Source organism: Cupressus sempervirens, chromosome 10, assembly GCF_028749045.1.
Source record: "Cupressus sempervirens isolate cs-2001-9-10 chromosome 10, ASM2874904v1, whole genome shotgun sequence".
Classification (NCBI taxonomy): Eukaryota; Viridiplantae; Streptophyta; class Pinopsida; order Cupressales; family Cupressaceae; genus Cupressus; species Cupressus sempervirens.
In genome coordinates, this window is record NC_143127.1 from 488,503,621 (window position 1) to 488,525,517 (window position 21,897).

A 21,897-nucleotide genomic window follows, 5' to 3' on the forward strand; every position below is an offset into this window, starting at 1 on the left:
TTATTGTTAGTGAAATTAATAAATATACTTTCTAATTACATCTTATTATTTAATAAAAGTAAGTGAGAAAATTTCAAATAAACTTTATTTTAATTAAAACATAAAAAGTATGCACAAAGAATTCAATAAATTAAAATAATAAAAGATTATAATTTCTTTATTAGGAGATTAGGGCTCATTTTTTCACACAGGTTTTGGGGAGCAAAAGTTGAAATTGGAGCAAAAGAATTGTTGAAAGTTTCAAAGGATTTGGATTTGTATGCATTCATAGGTTGTCTTAGATTTTAGTTGTTGTTTTGAGGTAGGGTTTGAAAACCCATTGTAGAATTTTATTGAAATATTTGTCTACTCTGTGTCTTCGTAGGTGCTTGCATAATGCTTATTAATTTATTGTATTAATCTTTGGATAAATAATTATGTTGTAGATTTTGAAAAGGAAAACTTATTAATCAAGAAAACGTGATTGAGGAAAAATTATAAAGTTTTTTTATAGGTAATTATTATGACTATATTCTTTTAAAATCCTTTCTAATTCAATTATAGAAAATTGGAAGAAAACGACAAATTGAATAACTAGCATTTGAACTTTTAATTTGTCATGTGATTATCATGAATTTTCTAAATAAAGATAAATATTCTTCTTATATCTAAAATAATTTAATTGCAAAATTTATTGAAAAAATAAAAAGATTAATTGAGAGGAAAGCATGTTGTAGCTAAACTTATATATGCATTTGAAAGCAATTATACTAATTATAGAAAACTAACCATATTATACTAATTATAGAAAACTAAGTATATTATGGTTGCATGATTTGAGAAATAAAAGACATGCAAAAAATACTAATTGAATGTTTATTTTTATTTTATAAAATTAAATTATTATTTAAAAGGACTAAGTAACTACACTTGTTTTAAATGCATTTCGAGATGTCATGTTTTATTTTGTGCTAGGTTTGAGGGAAAACCTAGTAGTTTGACTAGATAGGCATGTTTACCAAAGGCTTGAGAATTGGTTGTTTTTGTGATGCTTTTATGTGATGTTGTTTTGTCACGATTATTTTATTCCCAACCAATGTGCTATATCCACATTTTTGTGTGATGAGATCGAGTTTTTTTTTGTAGGCTCATGTATTGTGATTTTCTTGGTGTAACCTATGAGGTTTTTGATTAGTTATGTATTGGTGCTTTCCAATTGCTTATATAGGACTAGGGTGAATATCATGATCTATCTATTGGTATTTTCCAGATGCTTGTATAGGACTGAGGTGAATATTGTGATTTATCTTTCAGTGATTTGCAGTTGCTTGTATAGGACTGAGGTTAATATTGTGATTTATCTATAGGTGTTTTCTAGATGCTTGTATAGGACTAAGGTGAATATTGTCATTTATCTATCGATGATTTCTAGTTGCTTGTATAGGACTAAGGTGAATATTGGGGTTTTACAAGATATACTTTAATGAGCTTAGGGTAGGTTATCTATGTGTATGTTGCAATGGAGATCAAAGCACTAAAGAGGTTGCCTGGGTAACCCATTGTAAGTTGTATTAATAAGTGATAACATTTACTTAATGGGGATAATATGAATTAACAAGAGTCAATGTTTTACCTCACCCATGCCTCGAGTGCTAGTACAGGCTAGGATGGGAGTAGAGATGATGCTTGGTTGCAACCTTGCCTCATTTGTATAAAAGGATATTGATGCCGCATATAGTCACTAGGGGGCTAGAGCCTAGAGAGGCTGCCAAGATAACCTTAGAGTTTGATCATGTGATGAGACTTGCCCATATTAGGTTTCCTAAATGTCTTTGTTGCCTATGGGATTATATGTTACTTGTGTACTTGGTACTTTTGAGATAGATTGTTATCATGATTCCTTGACCTAGATTCTTGTTCAACTTTTAGATTGTTATCCATTTGGGACTTGAGATTATCTCCTCAACATGGTGGGAGTGGGCCATTTAGGTTCCATGAGGTTGGGTGGTAGTGTTTCTTATATCATTGAGATCTGACAGTTGGATGTGCTTGTGTAGTTGTTCCATTCTTTTGATCTTGTGATTATGTTCTATGGTCATATTCTGATTTATTGTACTTTTATTATTTAAGATCATATGGGATGTTGTATCTTATCTTGATGTATATTCTTTTAACATTTCATACCCTATGACATGTAGAGATGATGATTATGCATTTTGGTTATGCCATGTGGCATCTTATGTACTTGTATATTTTTTCAGGTGTGTTTTTGTACATGTAGTTATTATATGACATGGATTTTGTTATGTATCAAATTTAATTTTAATAAAGCTTATGTATGTGATTCATCATCATGGAACCCTTGAGAGATGTAGTTGTTATTGCATTGCTTATGTATGTATGTGAGTTATTGCTTCTGCTATGTTATCTCTTATTATTTTAATCTTTAAATATATTTTTTTGGCAAACTTAGTGACATAATAGGTTAATTTCTTTTAGGGTTCCCTAGTGGTGCATTACATGAAACCCTAGCAAACTCTTGGCAAGCAAAGAGACAGAGAAATAAAAAAGCAAAAATTAAATAGATTTAGGGTAACTTTGACTTTAGCATTTCATTTACCTTAAATGACTAATGATTATGAAATATTTTTTTAACCCAAGTTTCATTTTTATCAATCCTAGTCAAATTTCTTTTGGTTGATTCTCTTAGTTTGCATTATATTATATTGTAAATTCCTAGTGATGTGTTATAAATCACTTAGGGAAATATCAAATGCAAAATTAGGGAGTAGATGACTTTTAAGTTTTATTATTGTTTTGCATGCTTTAATGTATGATATATAATAAAATATTATTTTATGAATTATTTTTATTAAAAAATTATCTTTTTATTTAAAATAAATAAAAAGCCAAAGGATGAGTTAAGTGTAGTAGCTGGAGATCATATGTCATCACTTGCATTGCAAGGGAGTTTGATAAGTATTATTTGAGGAGTTAGAGCAATTTTCATCAGTTTTGGAGTCCTATAAGGAGACTTTGAGCCCACTTTAGTTTAGTTACTTCTAGATCCATTATCTTTTCATGCATAGTCTTCTTTGAATCTAATCCATGATATATTTTTTCATTTAGAGAATAAGCAAGGGTGATGCTTAAGCTCTAGTTCAGTTCCACTCCATTTTTTGAGTTTGACCTTTCTACAAAGCTATACTTTGTAATTATTTCTAAAGTTCTTTCTTTTTGCCTTATTTTGCTTCTATGAATTCAGGTATATTTGCATGGAGCTCATTTATTTTTAGATTCCGTAATCAAATTATTTTTGTGGTTTTTGAATAAAAATAAAGTTTTCCTCCTCAAATTTGTGTTTTTTTAGTAATAATATTTTGTTATATTCATAAACTTCCAAAGATACATAGATAGGCTAAATTTCCAAAATAACCTTCACATTAAAGACCACTTACAACTTACTACATATCTAACTATTACTATCCAACACACAATCATCATCTACTTCTCATCTTTTCGAGGTTTTTTATGGCTACAAAGATTTATATATTTGTTTTCACAAACGTTAAAACTAAAAAAGCCCTAAGATTACACTGCACTAAAAAACATACTTCGGCTCTGCCCGATGCCTCAGACACTGTGTCACCTTTATCGCTTCCTTTCCCACCTTCCTCACCTTTTGTCTTTTCCATAAGTGGATTGATCCTTTGTTCACCCCTAGATCTAAGACTTTTCTGGCTTTCAACGCCTCTATGTGGTTCTTCATAGTAGTTAGCTCAAATTTTTCATTTCTATAGCTCCTTGCCCTTCGTTGAAGCTTTAGACTTTAACTTCTACATCCATTTACAGAAGCTTTACACCCCAAAACTCCTATCATCCACCTTGAACAAAGACTTAGGACCATTTTCCTTCAAGCCATCCTCAAATAGAAAAATTTGGTCATTTTCAATTTTCTACCACTTACACCTTTACTGAAAAAATTACCCTCACCACCATTCACCTTTTACGGCTTCCTGCAGTGTGATGATGATGCGAATGGGAAACCATAAACCCTTTAATCTTTCTCCCTATCTTCTCCTAAAAAGAGAAAATCTCCTCCACCAATCTAAGCCATTCAACTCTAATATTATCCTTATAAGCCTCCTTATTCACACCAGTTAGCCACCAAATAAAGCCAAATTTCCCTCTCACCTCCCCTTCTACTTCATTCACATAACATTCACTATAATTGAAGCCCTTCCCTGGCCATGCCCACTCTAACAAGGATTCAATCCCAATAATCATGTCTTTTGGAAGCACCAATTTCATCACCCACTCCACTTCTTCTTTTGAAAAAGCCAATTCCAACCACCACGCCATAACCATTGCAACTATGTTAACATTTATTTTCCAATGGTGGCTCAAATTCTAAAATAGTTCTCCAACAGTTCCCTTCACTGCGTCCATCACTTTTGGTGATGGACATTGAAGCAACAAACGAAGTCGGTGATTTTGGACTGGACCAAAGAGCACTTTTTGTTGTCTAGCCGTCTGAAAGGTAAAGGTAGTCTCTATTCCAGCCCTTAGTCACTTTTTTTCCCTATCACTATCCAACAATTTTGCACTTTTACTATTCTTTTTTGTTAAAAAAGGCCTCTTCAAATTCTGTATTTTATATCAACATCACCCTCCTTTGCTTAGATCACCCACATCAAACTGATAATTCCTCCTGCACTCATCATCATTTTGTCCTTTACTGTTAAAACCTGACTTTTACATTATGTGAGCATTGATTTCAGATCACCCAAATCTTTTCATCATTACTCCATTTTGACATTTCACCTCAGTTGATACCTTCCACTTTATCATTTAAAAATGGTAGCTTTTCACTATTTTAAACATCAAACAAAACCCTATCCTAATGGCTACACCATTCAAAACACCCTTTACCCACCTCTAGACAATTTGCCACCCATTTTGATAACTGATCAGTTTCCCCATTAGCCTCTCTATAAACATGACAAAATTTAAAATCTTTCAAATATTTCAACTCCCCATTAACCACTATCAAGAAATTTTCTAAGTGCCATGCCGAAATTTGATTTCTTCTAATCACCTCTACCACCACCATCAAGTCACTTTCCATGATTACTTTCACCCCACCCACCTTCTTAGCACATTAAATTGCTAATAATGCTGCTTGGAATTTTGCTTCTTTGTTTGTTCCATCCATTTGTCTATTTGCCCCAAAAGCTAAAGTTTCTCCATGATGATCCCGCACTGTAAAACACGCCCTTGATTTACTAGGATTACTCCTCATAGCTCCATCAAAATTTACCTTTATCCAACCTTTCTCTAGAGCTTTCCACACTAATTTTTGTCTTTGTTCTTTCTTTGATTTAAACCCACTTAAAGCTCCATCCTATCTAATTTTATTCCCTGGTCATTCTCATTGAATAACTTTATCTTCTCTCATAAAAATACGCTTCAACTAATCCTTCCTAAACACTACAACACTAACTACTTCAATGGAATGGTCAGTCCTTCTCAGGAGCTATTCCACATATTCATACACCTCTTGAAAGATTCTCCTATTTCTATCCTTCCACACCTCCCATGGTATAATTGATGGGCTTATCCTCCACACACTTTCAAGCATATTTCTTTTACTCATTTGTGGCTAGGATAAAAATAAATCAACTAAAGAAGATCTCCAAGGGCCACGCCATCCCAACTTACTCTGCACATGACACAAAAATTTCACTACCACTTCACACTGTAACAATAGGTGGTTTACTGATTCTTTTTCCTTAACACACATCACACATTTAGTTGGACCTTGAAATCCTAATTTCTTTCTTCTTTCCCCACTTAGAATTTGCCCTTGGATAGCTAGCCAAGAGAAAGTCCTTGCTTTAGGCATAATCTCTTTATGCAAACATAAATCCTTAGCGTCAAAGCTTTCATCCACTCTATTTTCCATCAACTCATAGCCTAACCTTATAGAAAACTCACCTGAGGTAGAAACACACCACCTAATCTTGCCCTTTATCTCAGTTAAACATACATTCCTTCCAGAAAAGACATTCTTTAGAGATTGATGTTGTTATAGAGAAAGGCCCTCCCCTTGCCAATCCCTCCAAACCCAAGTCTTACCAAACACCCCATTAGATGCTATCATGTAGTCCCTGACCTTACAACCTGACAAATCACATAATATTTGTTTTAGGTCTTTATCTTGACATTCTTCATCCAAAACCTGATATCCATTCCATGTGTCCACCCAAAATTTTGCATGCCTTCCATCCCCAATCTTCCATGAGATGTGGTTCGAAATAACATGTTCACAAGAGATAATAAAGTTCAATATAGCTGATCCTTTTAAAGGATTTTGAACTATTAAGATCCTTGTTTCATCATTAGAATTCAAATATTTTTCTCTTAAAATTTTAGTCCACAACTGCTATGAGTTTGAGACAATCTGCCACACCAATTTAGCACCCAAAGCCACATTCATTTGATTCTAGTCTCTTAGTCCTACTCTACCATACTTTTTTTGGTCTACAGATCTTATCCGATCTTAACAACAAGATTTTATTACTTTCCCCTGCTCCACTCCAAAAGAACCTGTGAATCTATTTTTCTGCACTACTAATTACTTTCTTATTAATTTTAAGACACATCATCAAGAAAATTGGGACTGCAGACACCATTGATTTTAACATCAAAATTCTTCCTATTGATGAAAGCCACTTCCCCTTCCACCCTTCTATCTTCTTGAAACACTTTACTACTAAACACTTCCACACTTTACCTTTATTACTATCTTGGAACAATGAGATCCCTTGATATCTACTTGGTAGTAACCCCTATTTTATATTTAGAATTCTACTAATAGCCACTTTTTTACTTACAGGGGGTATTAAAGAACAAAATCTCAGATTTTAACCAATTTATCTTCTATCCTAAAACTTTTCCATAAATCTCAAGCATCATCTTCATCATCCTAGCCTCCCACTCTGAAGCATCCCCTACTAGGAAAGTGTCATCTACAAACTAAAGGTGAGGCATAACTTCAACTCCATTAGCCACTCTCACACCTTTCCAATGGCCTCTCACTCTTTTAACAGTGATCAACCTTCCCAAAACTTTAGCTAAAATGATAAAGAGAAAGGGGGATAAGGGATCCCCTTGTCTAATGACTTTTTCCAATTCAAAAAAAACCTTATGGGCTGCCATTGACCAAGATAGACAACCTTGTTGACCTCATACAACCATTGAACCAACTAATCCATCTTTCATTAAAGCCAAACATTTTCAAAACCTTAAGTAGAAAGTCCCTATTAAATTCATCATAAGCTCTCCTAATATTTAACTTCACCATCATTTTACATAGTTTCTTTACTATAATAGAATGAATCATTTCATGAGCTATAATGATGCCTTCAAAGATAGATCTACCAGGAACAAACCCACTTTGTTCCATAGAAATCACCACATATAAAACCTTCTTTAATCTATTTGCAACCACTTTAGAAATGATTTTATAAAGAGTATTACATAAATAAATAGACCTAAGCTCCTCAAAGGTCCTACATGCTTCCTTCTTAGGCACTAATTCTATGAAGGTGTTGTTCAGATCTTTCAAAACAAAAGCCCCTTGTCTTGATTCCTCAACAACATCCCAAACTTCATCTCCTAAACAATCCAAAAAGAACTTGAAAAACCTCCCTAAAATCCCATCAAGCCCAAGACTTTTATCCTTTCCCAAACCCCATAGAGTAGTTTTAACCTCTTCCTTAGTCACTATTGCAAACAACATTCTATTGTGCATATCTAAAACACAATTAGGTATACAGTCCAGAACTTTATCCTCTACATCCCAACCTTCTGCATCCAGCTTTCCCTTATTTTGGAAAAAGGATACAACCTCTCCCTTTATCTCCTCTAGGTCCTTCACCATTAGACCTTTAGAATTTACTATAGAGAAAATCTTGTTATGAGCTCTTCTTATTTTAACTGATTAATGGAAGAACTTGTTATTTCTATCTCCTTCCTTTAGCCATGTCTCCCTATATTTCTATCTCCAAAACACTTCCTCTCTAGATAAAATCTCCTCATAGGCCTTTTTCAACTTTTTCTCTTCTTGGAAGTTCTCCTCCCTCATTTCCTATAGAATCACTCTATCATTTAGTTCTTTTAAAGAGAGTTCCAGCTCCATTTTCTTCCTAAAAATGGTTTAGAAGGATTCTTTATTCCAAACCTTCAGTTTCCCTTTAATAAATTGTAGCTAAATTTAAAAACAATAAAGGCTTTATTTCCAGAAAAATTTGGGGCATTTCTCCACCATTGTTTAATCAAATCTTTGAAACCATCTGCCCTCAACCACATTGCTTCAATTTTGAAAGGGCATCGATCTAGTGAAGAATATTCCTAGATTCTCAACCTAATTGGGAGATGATCCAAACCATGTATAGGAAAAATTTCAGCTTCCACCATCCAATCAACTTGGGTTTAATCCCCCCAATAGAAATCTATCCAATTTTTCTGCAATATTTATAAACCCTAACCTTCTACCAATCCATGTAAACTTTGCTTGCTTAAAGGGGATATCTAGTAGACCATTACTTGTTACAAAGGCTGAGAAATCTTCTTGATTTACTAATCTCCATCATCTACCCCCCTTTTTTCCCTAGGGTAGAGAATGGCATTATAATCTCCACCAAACATAGTCATGTCATCTTGCAAGACCTCTATTACATCTAATAAAGCTTTCCACAATTCTTTTTTATCCCTACTTGGCACATGACCATACACATTGATCACATTAAATTCCACTTCAAGTTTTTTTGACCTTACCTTAAGCTATTGCTAGTTACTTTCCTACTACATCAACACAACCTTACCGAGTCTTCCTTCCATAACACACAAACACCCCCTGAAGCTCCTATCGTAATAACCCACTCACTTCTCCATTTGCCAAATTTTCTTTTAACTCCAACCACATCCTCAACCCTTATCTTTGTTTCCTACATAAAGACCACATCTGATCTCACTTGATCAAGGCCTCTCTTGATCAAATGAACTTTGTCAAGGGCATTGCATCCCTTGACATTCCAAGAAAGGATCTTCATCCCTTTTGAGAAGAGGTCTTCCCCCTTCCCGTCTTCAGTTTACTTTGACCCCTTGTATTTCCTACTATTTGGATTAAGGCATTTAGTGCCCTCCTTCCTCTTTTTTCACAATCCCCAACCTGAATTTTATGACTCTTTCGTTCAGTTTTTGTTAGGGTTCTCTTTTCTTTTAGGGCCATCATATCTTCCTCTTAGAAGGCCAGAATTGTCATTGCACCAAAAGATCAAACTTTCAATGCCCAATACAACCACTCAACTTATAGTACACTAGAGGCAGTTAAGCCCTTGTCACGAATCCCAAGAGGAGCACTAAACAAAATTTCTAACAATCTCCCCCTCAATGTTACCCGAGGGTTTAAGGATTCAAACCTATGACCAAGCTATGATACCAATTGTTAGAATATATAGTCCACCAATATAACTAAGGGGGGTTGGGGGGTGAATCAGTTATCCAACTAATATCACAATTATCAACCTTATTAAACTTTAACCATATGGGCAATATAATTAAAAACCACAACAAGATATTCATACGCAATAACACCATATATTTTAACTAGGGGAAACCTTGATCAGAGGGAAAACCCCGGTGGGGATGGTACCCACAAGATGGTGTACTAATATAAATATTCCTTGTTAGAGGATGGACCTTGTTAGGAGTCAATGAATACATTCAATACATATGAGTCCCTATTAGGAGATTCCAACCTTGTTAGGAGTTGTGTCAACCCTGTTAGGGATTATTGGATTGCTTACACACATTCCTCAAACACTCTGCTCCTTTTCACACTTTTCACTTCATACAATACTTAATCACCATGCATACAAACAAGTAAAATATCTTTCTTTTATATCGTATCTTCAAAATAATTCCTTGAGTCGGCCTTAAGGCTTTCTCAATTAATTATAACAAGATAATTAATTAATTACAATTACAATAGCATTGTCGGCTTATAGTCTATACAAAAATTCACACGTGCGATACTAGGGCTTGTGCACTCACTAATGTCACCAAAAAACTATCCTCTGTCACTACCTAACTGCACATCTTCTTACTATATCTCAGATTTAAGATACTGAACATACATCAGGAATAGTTTTCCTAATACTATCTCTGAACTACTCTTTGAAAATTAGGTACAACTTCTGTACATCTTCAACTTAGACTCTATACACTCAACTACATCATCAAGACACAATGTAGAACATTTCCATAACTGTGCATCACCAGACAATCAAAACATTGTCCATACAATTAAGATCTCTATCTACCACTCAACTAGTCTTTACATAAACCATGCTATATTGACATCAATGACAAACACTGTCATGAATGCAAAATGTCAATACTCTCCAATGCTTAGGATACTCCCCCAAAGTAGTATCATCAAAATTCATGCTAACACTTCCAAGTCTGGGAAGTCATCATTCAATATATCCTCCTTTTCCATAACATGCTCATCCAAGCTAGAATCTCTAGAACCCCTTTCGAATTTCTTATTGGGGAGATTTCTATGTCTATAAAGACTTTTGCCTCACACCCTTCTTCTTCCCCTCCTATGGAAATCCTATAGTCTTCTTCATCATAACCCCCATGTACACCAACTTCATTCCATCTCCCTACTTCTCGACTACATTCCTCCTTTCTTTGGTTCTGGATTTCTTCCCTTCTACTCATTTCTAGATTAACTCCTCTTGTCAAAGAACTATCTATAATATCCCTCTCCCTAGCCATCCATTGTCCTTCCACACCTTCCATCCCCCCAAACCTTTCTAAAATTTGGACTCCTTCAGCCTCCATAGCTTCAAGTCTTACCTCATTTTCCTTATAAGTTTTCTCTTCTACTAAACAACCCCCACCCATTTAAAACCTTTTTGCCTCCTTCACTCTCATTATCTTGAAAGTTATTATCTCTTGCTTTCAAGATCATAATACTTTCCATCTCTCTTGTAGTTTCTCTAGAGTTTTCCTCCTTTTCCTTCTACACCCCAACCATAATCTAGACATATCAATCGCTTTATTTAATAAAATTTCATCCTCCCTAACCTTATGTTACCCCTCTTGCCAACAATTTTCCAAAATATGGTCCTCACACAAACAATGCTCACACACCATTAGTCCTTCCTCTATTGATAGAGGTTGTCTCCATACCCCCACCTTTGAAAATATCTCAATCATTTTTGGTATTGAGTGACAATATATCATTCTAAATAATACAGATCCTCGGGAACATTTGGAAAGTTTCCTTATCAACCATTTCCACAACTTTCACAAAGGTTCCTAGCTTATTGCCTATCATCTTATAACAATGATCATTGCAGTTTTCTTGCAGGAGGTTTTGCAACCCCACCTAGATGGGAAATTGTTTTATGATTTCCTTTGTTGGGTCAAATTTTGGAACCCATGCTTTCATATAAAAGCCAAAGCCTTCCAAAAAATATGATCCTCTGTTCAAAATTCAATCCCTATCCTTGGCAATGTCCACCATTACCATGCAAAAACCATTTTCCAACATTTTAAAGTCGTTAACCCTTCCCACTTTTCATTACACCATTTTTTTAGCTTTCCTATTGCAGGCCATTGCCCTCCCCATTTTAAAAAGAAAGCGTTACTTTCTAAAAAACTACACTTCTTCTTCATAGAGCTCTAAAACTACCCTTTCAACTGTACATCTTTCCTGCAACAGGGCATCTATCCTCTATTTCTCCTAGTTTTCCACTACTTGTGGTTTCCTCATCCACTTAGCAATATCCCCAAAATCTACCTTTCCCCCCAAGTTTAAAGATATAAACCGCTGCATTGGGTGACCTCTATTTCTAGAGTTTCTGATCCTCCCACTCCCATTTTTCCATCCACTCTCCCTAGTCTTCTCCACATTTTTCCATTGAAATCTCTTTAGATTTTGTCTTCCATCCATTTGCCATTTCTCATTACAGTTGCCCCAATAGGTCAAATCCTCATGCCTTCTAAAGGGCTCAAACCTTCTTGGTTGTTGAAACTGTCTACGATGAGTGTTGTATCTATCTATCCATCTTGCCCTTGTCAAGTAAGTAAAAAAATTGTGGTAATAGGCTGAAGCCAGTAATGTTCTTTAACCCTTGGTTGTAATCACTATAGGCAAGAAGCCCCACTACTTCACTGAGGGTCAAAGTCAACAACTCTCAATTAAGAACCACAATAGAGAGTGACCCTATGGAGACTTGAACCTTGGTTGTAGGCATTATAGGAAAGAAGCCCCACCATTTCACCAAAGGAACAAGCCTTCCAATTTGTGTTATTAGTGGTAGGATTTTGAGTTAGATTATTTTTTGTGGTTTCTATGCAAACTCTTAGATTATTTTTTGTGGTTTCTATGCAAACTCTTTAATTATCTTATCAAGGTATTCATTTGGTATAATTTAACTCATTAGTATAGATTACATTTATGTTATAAGAACTTGATGTTTTAAATTGTGGAAATATAAGATTCCCTTTATAGATATTAAAAAGTTAATCCTTCATATTAAGTTGGTATTAAGTTATTCATTTGAGTTGTGCGCGCATAGTGATTTTGTTTAAAAAGTTATTATGAACTCATTGACTATTAGGGATTTTAGAGATTCAAACATTTAGGACATCACCTTTTTCAGTTATCATTTTCAATTACAACATATATTTCTTACCTTTTGTCAACCAAGTTTAGTTCTAGACAATCATAACAAGAAGTCAACCCATAATATGGAGATTGATCTTGACCATAGGCATACCTACAAGCCTCAATTTTATCCCTATTTCACAAGATTGCTAAGTATTACAGTTTGACATAAGGTTGCAATCTTAGTAACAACAATACAAATGGTTGCAGATCTAAATCCTAATCAAACACACATTAATGAAATAAAAATAGAATATAAGAAAAAAATATAGATATAAAGAAGGTCAAAACCTTAGAAAATATCTTAGATGGTCTAAAATGTTAGGTTTACATTTTATGTGAAGAAACAAAACACCCCTACATTAATATATATAGGGCTAGTACATGCTAATTAAACAATAATAACCAAATTAGCATGGATATAGAGTTGGGACAAAATACACGTACTTGACTAAATATTAAAGTAGGAATCAAATGCCAAAAAAATTATTAATTTGGAAGTGGCGATGGAAAAAGGCTATGTCACACAACTATTACCCAAAATAAAAAGAATACATCATGAATTGATTAAAGTATGTGAATCTTGGAATTATGCAAGAATACAAGTGTAAAACTTATCCCAAACAATTACAAATTCAATCCTAACAAATTGATTCATTTTTCTTGTGTTACTTTAAATCCTATCTACTTTCAAAGGGACCTGCCTATTGTCTTTACTTGTTATGGAAAATCCTAGTGGTATTGATGAACATGGTTTGATGCTCACTATTCAAGAATCTTTGCCTTCAACAAGCTAGAATATTAGTTAAAAAGGGTTGGAAGACTATAATCAACTATACAAATGGAATGGACGTGTTTATGATGACGTGACATGATAAATACTTAGATATTGATATCAATAGAATACATGCAATGTATTTTGGAATGATTACTTCCATACTAGAATCTTACCATGTGTTGATGTAGCAATTGATGTAGAAAGTTGAATAACAGAGGTTGATGCCTTGTGATAAATAGATGTGCTAACATGTCAGAACGAGCATGTTACTTAATTATGCACACATCTCCTAGATGTTTGATGGATGCTTGATACAAATGACTTAAGAAAGAGATAATTTTAATATTGTTCCAAGATTAAATTTAAATAATTTAATGTGAGAAACAATAAAGATAATTAATTAGAAATATGATAATATATATTTTTAAACTAAAGTAATGAATTACTAATATATTTACCTATTAATAATGAAAATTCATTCTCAGTACTCATAAAAAAAAAAATCAATGCAAAAGTCTACAACGTAATGATAACTTGCGAGCCTTTCATATGGGAGGTCTTGGGTTCAAATTTACCTTCGTTTAACATATAATAATAATTAATTCCAAAAAATAATAATAATTAATCTAGGCTTCAGCCATTTAATTGTAAATGAACTTTTAAAAAAATTCAAAAAGAAATTAAATCTAAAGAAAGATAAATAAGAAATTAAATCTAAAGAAAGATAAATAATAATTAAAATTCCGACATAAAATAATTTCTTTAGAAGGTCCGTTTCAAGCGTGAATCAAATCAGTTAAAAATAAAACTGTCAACTTCTAAGATTGTCGCTTTATAAGCTCATTAGCTGCACCGCCCCTGAAGCATGCTTCCAAAACATCCTTTTGACGCGATGCGGCTAGTTTTATTTTAAGTTGCAGATGTAATAAAATACGATTCAGATTTAATGATAATAAATTTGGAAATAATTTATAGTCGAATAAAAATTTGTGTGAAGGGCAGGGAGCGGATGGGGGGGAGAAAAGCGAAGAAGACGGCGTATAATCAGTTCCCACTCCCGTATATATTATTAGTATGATTGTTATGGTTCTTCTTTTGCAATAGCAACTACGGTTGGGACGGATATGGTGGAAATTAGAAACCTTTTTTCTGATTGCACCTGCAATTCTTGTTTTCCTGCGGGTTCTAGTGGAGGGGTCTTCTTCAGACCGTACTTTTCGTTTTTTGATGTAAACTGCTCTCTCCAGCCATGATCAGTGAAGATAGTGACACGTGAAAAGCGGGAAGAAATAGTTGCAATCGGGCATATGGTGTAATGGGAATGGCAAAGGGGAGGGGAGCAGGAGCAGGAGCAGGCTCAGGCTCAGTCTCTAACGATGTGCAGCAGGCGGGCAAGAAGAAGGTGGCATCGAGAAGCTGGGCTCTTCTGGACTGCAATGGGGAGACCAAAATGCTGGATGCGGACAAGTATTCCATAATGCACCGCCTTCGAATCCATGCAAGAGATCTCCGCATTCTTGATCCTCTTCTATCATACCCCTCCACTATTCTTGGACGTGAACGGGCAATTGTTCTCAATTTGGAGGTCATTTCCCAACTTTATCTTTTTCAATTTGTGTTGTACTTTGTGGTCAATTATAATTCTCTCCACTTTTTTTTTTTGTGATTTATTTAATTGTTTTCGGATTGAGTTTGAAGTTGGTTTAATGAATTCGGTGTAGCTTAATTGAATTTTGATGTGGGTCTATTTAATTTGATACGGATGCATTGAATTTTCACTTGGCATGCAGCATATCAAGGCAATTATCACTGCAGAAGAGGTATGCTGTCGATTTACCCTTTTCGGTTTATGCTATGCTGTATAGTTTTAAGGTGGCTTTTAGAGTTTGTCCCAATTTGAATTTCAGTTGCTAGAGTTACGACTGTGCTGGCTTATGCCAATCCGTTTGAACAACTCAGTGATTCCGTTTCTTTAGTCGGCTCCATCACCTGCTATAGTGGTGGCAGCTTTAGTTTTAGTTGGGCTTTGATTACTGAGTCGCTTTCTCTTTATCTACTGAAGTTGTTGCCAGTATGAACCAAAACTGGATAATTTGTTGCATTTTGTAAGTTTAAGGTTGTAATGAGGATGACAGGTTCATATGATGATCGGTGCAAGCAGGTCCTTCTGCGAAACCCCGGGGATGAGTATGTCATTCCAATATTTGAAGAGATGTGCAGGCGTTTGCCCAAGTTAAGCAACGCTCATAGGGAAGACCTTCTGGGAGATGGAAGACAGCAATCAAATGCACAGCAAGAATGCACAGATGCTGCGGAAGACGGTGGGCATGAGTACTGTTTCTTCAACTTTTCTATTCTGTAGAAAATTGTATTGGGTCTAGGATCATTGTTTATTCCCATCATACCCATGTATCTACTGTGTTGGACCCCAAGCTGTTTTCAAGGAAAAAAATATTGCATAATAATGCACTGCAGAAACATCAAATACATAAGAACATCTCTTTGTTGGAATTCCCTTGCAATGTTTTGATTGACGGTTCTCTACTCTATGTTTCTTCCATTCTGATTTCCATGATGTTTCTGATTCTGTATTGTAGAGTCACCCTTCGAATTTCGTGCTCTTGAGGTGGCTTTAGAGGCTATATGTAGTTTTCTGGATGCTCGTACCACAGAATTAGAGACTGCTGCATATCCAGCTTTAGACGAACTCACATCTAAGGTAAGTTTTGTTTTTTCATGTGTCCTATTCTTTATTGGGTTCTTACTTTCCTTCTTGTTCTCTTGCCCTGCAACTGTTATGAACCCTATTCAGTACTGTTCATGATATTTAAAATTGTTCATTTTAGTTAGTGGGGTCCATTAGGATTTATTGCAGGTGAGGTCGTTGAGATCAATTTCTGCAGGATAGATATGGTGCATCTATGTGACCATGATAAATTATATCACGTGCAAAAGGAAAAAGAGCTTGAACTAAAAAACAGCATGAATATAACCTAGGTAGTAGATGAGTGCATGGTTTTGGAAGAAAGCTCGTTTGCACAGGCTTGAAGACTCTCTTTATATCAAGGCAGTCCCTATATTGCCTTAGATTTGGTCTGATTTTGCATTCGGATCCCCTTACAAAAGCAAACACTTTACTGCTCTTTCACTGTTTCCTTCAATTTCCAAAAATATTATTTTAGAAGTTTCAATTTGTAGTTTCCAGCTGTTTCAGGCTTCACTTTTATGCACTGTAGTGATTTTGTTCATTACACCGGCTTCAACTTTATAGTATTGCAACTCTGGATTTATTCATCTGTCTCAGAGTAACTGCCATTTTCAGCTTTAGATATACCAACTATCAAATCAGCTATAGCAGATCTTAAATTGGCATTCTAGAATTATATAACAGTAACAAGAATAATATACAAAAAGATTTTCCAAATTTAACAATAGTATGAGGGTGGCTGGTAGAGTTATATGCAAAAATAACAGTTGAAAAGTAAATTATAAAAGATTATTAAAATATTATAGACAAAGTGAAAGAAAGCTGAAATTAAAGAACATCCATAATTGAGCAGTGAATGATATTCACACATTATAAAGGGCTGAAATTTCAAAATTGTAATTCTCATCTAGTAAGCTAATATAATAATCTAGTTATGTCAATGACTATCCATGACATTGAAAGTGAATTGAGATAGAATTGTTATTTATTACTAATTATCAATAAGTTTGAGGTTATAAACTGAACATTTAAGATCAATCTGCCAAAGTAATAATGCGTAGCAACATTGAGCAACAAACTAGATTATCATGGTCACCATCAGATAGAGATTCCATGACTGCTCCTTGCCATGAGAAATTTTTGAAATTCTAACCTATCCAAGATTTCATCAACTTCCCTTGGCTCCTTGGGATCTACGTTCCATTGTGTTGCATGACCTCTTTGTACATATCTCTCTTGCAATATGTAAACCAAGTTTCTTCACATTTATTGAAGCATTCTCTCCTAATACTAGATGGATAGAACTATATTTTAACAAAGTCTCCATAGCAAGAAGAGGAGCAAAAAAAACTTAAAAGAGGTGACAAGAATTCTTATCAGTGGACTATCTTTTCTTGCAGCATATTGGGTCTGTTAGCTGAAGTTTTGTATACTTTATCTACAAGTCCTTTATGAACACCACCATGACTTCCTGATCATCATCATGAGTAACCCATTCCACCTCCACTTGCTTTAGGCTTCTCTACAAACCATTTGGGTTAGTTTTCATATGCCACCATTTGTAAAAGGTTCTTAAATTTTGATCACATCTATTGGATGATTGAGAGAATTAGTCATGATAAAATGCCAAGGTGGTGTCTCTAACAAGAATTGTGGCCTTAATTAAGTTAAGCATGGTATCTTTACACTTATAGCTCTTGCCAAAGTTAGGAGTGTTAGTGTCCTTATGACAGTTGAAAAATCAAAATGAGTTACAATGGACATATTATATGTCACATCAGACAAAAAAGAATCCCTGACCACCATATTGCTCATTTGAAGGGACAGTCTCCTCAGTAGCATCTCTGAAATAATGTTCAACGTTGTTTGGGGACAGTTTGTCTTCCCATCCATGATGATTGAATACCTATGGCTCATTCACCAGATATTCTTTATCAATTAATGAATTTTGGAATGTATTTTTTCAGGAGGATGGTTCTCAATGTGTTTTTTCTAGGAGGTGACATATGACTATTAGAATGATTTCAGAATAATTGAGGGGGGGGGGGGGGGGGGGCGGTGTGAATCAGTTATCCTCGGGTCCAGATATTCCAAATAAACTTTTAAACCACTTTAATAACTCAAATTTATTCATTAGTCCACTCAGACTCTATAACAACTTATTAGTAACATAAACTTGCAGTTCACTGTCCCAATAGTAACCTACTTGCAAAATGTAAAGCAATAAGCAATAAAACACATCAAATAGCTTTAACACAAGTATGACACTAGGATTTAACGAAGAAACCCAATTTGGGAAAAACCACCGGTAACATGCTACCAACTTTTCACTCTTCTGAAGTGAGCTTGGTTAAGAGCCAACCCTGTTAAAGGTTACAATACACATTGTTAAGTGTGACCTTGTTAAAGGATTTAATCACCCTGTTAGGAGCGGCTTGGTTAAAGGGTTTAAGAACATTCCATTAGAATGTCACCTTGATTAAAGGATTTATAAATGATTGTTAGGTCAACCTTGATTAAAGGATTTTAACTGATACAAGGGTTAGATAGTAACAATAGGTTGATATGATAAATATAATTCACTTTACAAATACAAATCACAATGTAGCTCATCTGCTGATCCACTAATTGACCTTCATTTATATCTCCATCATTGATTTGCTTGGAAACCCTTCGAGCAATCACACTTCACCTTTGCTCAACTCTTCACAACCTTCTGCTCAAGTTCGCCAATCAACATAATCAACAACTGCTCTAACCTCTCTAGGTTATCCTTACGCCTCCTTAAATAGGTAGCTTTGATCTTTTGCTTCTTAAACATCACTGTTGATCTTAGGGTTATATCAGATTCATCGAATCCATCCATCATTTCGTTTCTCCTCCATCTAGATACTTTTGAAAACTTCTCTTTGAATCCATGCCTAGGAATGCTCAAACACGGTTTACCTACATTAAATGCTCCGACTCATCTATACTTATCCTTCATGCGCTTTGATCAATTTGAAAATTCAATTGTGTCGGCTGGGAATCTGAATTCCTTCTCAAACTATCAAATGCTATCACTCGACCAATACTATATTCCTCGACCTCTGTCATCACTAGAAAACTTGGTCAATACTAATTGTCTTGCTTGACATACTCTGTCTTCGCTCGGTCTGACTTTTGTGATACTCAGTCTTTACTGATGCTCGGTTGACACTATATTTGCTTGGCTTATGGTGTTCACTCGATCGACATAAGCACAACTTGGTGTCAACTATAAGTTTCGTAATCTTATTCTTCTCTATTTGCTCAATCTCTTCATTAATGGCTGCAATTCAATCTTCATCTCAAGTGCAGCCTTGATTGATCTAGGTTCATACTCACACAATGAGCATGTATCACTCCTTAACCTTTTTCTTCTCATAACTCTCGAATCTTTGTCTCCAATGATTTGATCTGGTGTATGATTTTTTCTTACATACTTTGCTAGCACAGGTTCAACTCTTCTTTCTTTTTGCACTGGTTCATTAGGTTCATCTTGTAAATTCACTTATGGTAGCACTTCTTGTATCTTAGCTTCTTCTTCTGGTTGTTCGGTAATCACTTTCTGACGCTCGGCTCCAATTGTCTGATGCTAGACAATCTTTTGTTGTGATTTGACATTCACTGGCGGCTATTGCTCGACAACTTTCTTTTCAGGCTTAGGTAGGGTACTAGGCTCTCTTTCATAGACATATACATAATTCTTGTAGTCTTTAGGTTCTTGTTTGCATTCAACTTCATTTTTCTTTGCATATTCATCAACTCTAACATTTGCACTTTCTACAACTTTGTTAGTGTTAGAATTCAAACATTTATATGCTTTGCTTTTAGTGGAATATCTTAGGAATATGCCTTCATCACTTTTAGCATCAAGTTTTCCATGTCTATTGTCTGTCAATATATAACATTTGCTTCCAAATATTTTGAAATACTTCACATTAGGTGCATATCCATACCATAACTCAAAAGGTGTAACATTTGTACCTTTCTTGACTTGTACTTAGTGCAAAGTATAAACAACTGTACTTACAGCTTCTCTCCAGTAATTTTGTAAAACATTCTTCTCCATCATCAATATCCTAGCACAATCCATGATTGATCTATTCTTCGTTTCAGTCATACCATTTTGTGGAGGAGTCCTTGGTGCTGACATCTGTCTCTTGATTCCTTTATCATTGCAGAATATGTTGAGTTCCTTAGATATAAATTCAACTGCTCTATTAGATCTTAGACACTTCAAGCTCTTATCTATTTCCTTTTCAACTGTAGCCAAATACCACTTAAATAATTGAAATTCATCATATTTTTCTTTAAAAAACATCACAATCATCATTCTGGAGTAATCATCAACAAATAAAATAAAGTATTTGCCACCATAGTAGCTTTGCACTCTGATAGGTCCACAAAGGTCAATATGAACTAACTTCAATACATTAGGTCTTGCTCTTGAAAATAGACTTTGTCATTTTATTCAATTGACATTGTTTACACATTACATTACTAGGTTTTTTCAATCTTGGTAATCCTCATACTTTTTTCATTTTGCTAATGCTTAACAAATTATCAAAGTTGACATGACATAGACTCTTATGCCGTAACCAAATGTCTTCATATTCTGCAAACAAGCATGTATCATCAGATAGGTCAAGGTAGAATAAGTTACCTTTTGTTTGTTCTCCACTTCCAATAAGCTCTCCAAAACCAATGTAAATCTTAGCTTTCTTGTGTTGAAAGTCAACTTTGTAACTGAATTGTTCAACTGTGCAACACTCAGCAAATTGTAATTCAGTCCTTCAACTCAATAATCATTATCACATATGATCTTATCTGTCAATTTTATTTATCCTTTACCTTTCACAAGACATGGTGCATCATTACCAAACTTAACACAACTTCCTTTATTGTGTTCTAAGGTTTCAAACTTACTTTTATCACTAGTCATGTGATATGAGCAGCCACTGTCAAATATCCATCTACCACCTTTCCTCGCATATGAAATAAGTGCAGTTTTCTCATCTTCATCAGAATTTTTTTTCTTTGCAACATAAACAACTTCATCATGACTATTAGAATCACTATCGGTTTCTTCTTCAGCAATGTAACAAGATTTCTTACCTTTTCCCTTGTAGTTTTGTATCCTTTGTTGTCTCGTCTATTTCTTCTTTGGTACTTGTTGTTTTTCTTTTCATCCTTGTCAGGGCATCTTGCAGCAATATAACCAACTTTATTGCATGAAAAACAGATTATAGGAAGTTTACCTTTGAATTTTCCTTTGCCTCTTGGTAGTCTTCTAGCCATTAATTCTTCAAGATCCTCAAGATCATCATCAGATGATTCACTTACACTATCCTCATACTTTCCTATCTTCTTCTTAGACTTATGTATAACCAATTTTGACTTGAAAGCATATTCGATAGTAGGGGCAGTAGATTTATCAAAATTTGACAATTCAATAGCAGCAAGCCTTCTAATTAGACTATCCAAGGTCAGATCATTACCATGAGTACATCTTGATTCTTGTATTGCAGAAACTCTAATAGCATCAATAGGAAGCAGGGTTCTTGGTACCTTACTGATCACAGTTTTATCACTGATTTTTCCTTCAGCTCCTCTAATTGTATTCACCACTTGTTTGATTCGGCCACAGTATTGGGCAAT

General features: G+C 34.7%; 1 protein-coding gene across 1 annotated transcript in view; it reads left to right on the forward strand.

Annotated features, from left to right (window-relative positions):
• Window positions 1-14,373: 14,373 nt before the first annotated feature.
• MGT9 (magnesium transporter 9) overlaps window positions 14,374-21,897 on the forward strand; it is an 80,202-nt gene continuing 72,678 nt past the window's right edge. Inside the window, exons 1-4 of the mRNA XM_089807420.1 lie at window positions 14,374-15,093; window positions 15,299-15,328; window positions 15,670-15,829; window positions 16,106-16,227. Of these exons, the coding sequence (XP_089663546.1) occupies window positions 14,824-15,093; window positions 15,299-15,328; window positions 15,670-15,829; window positions 16,106-16,227 (582 nt within the window). The 5' untranslated portion in view covers window positions 14,374-14,823. The remainder of the gene's footprint in view (window positions 15,094-15,298; window positions 15,329-15,669; window positions 15,830-16,105; window positions 16,228-21,897) is intronic.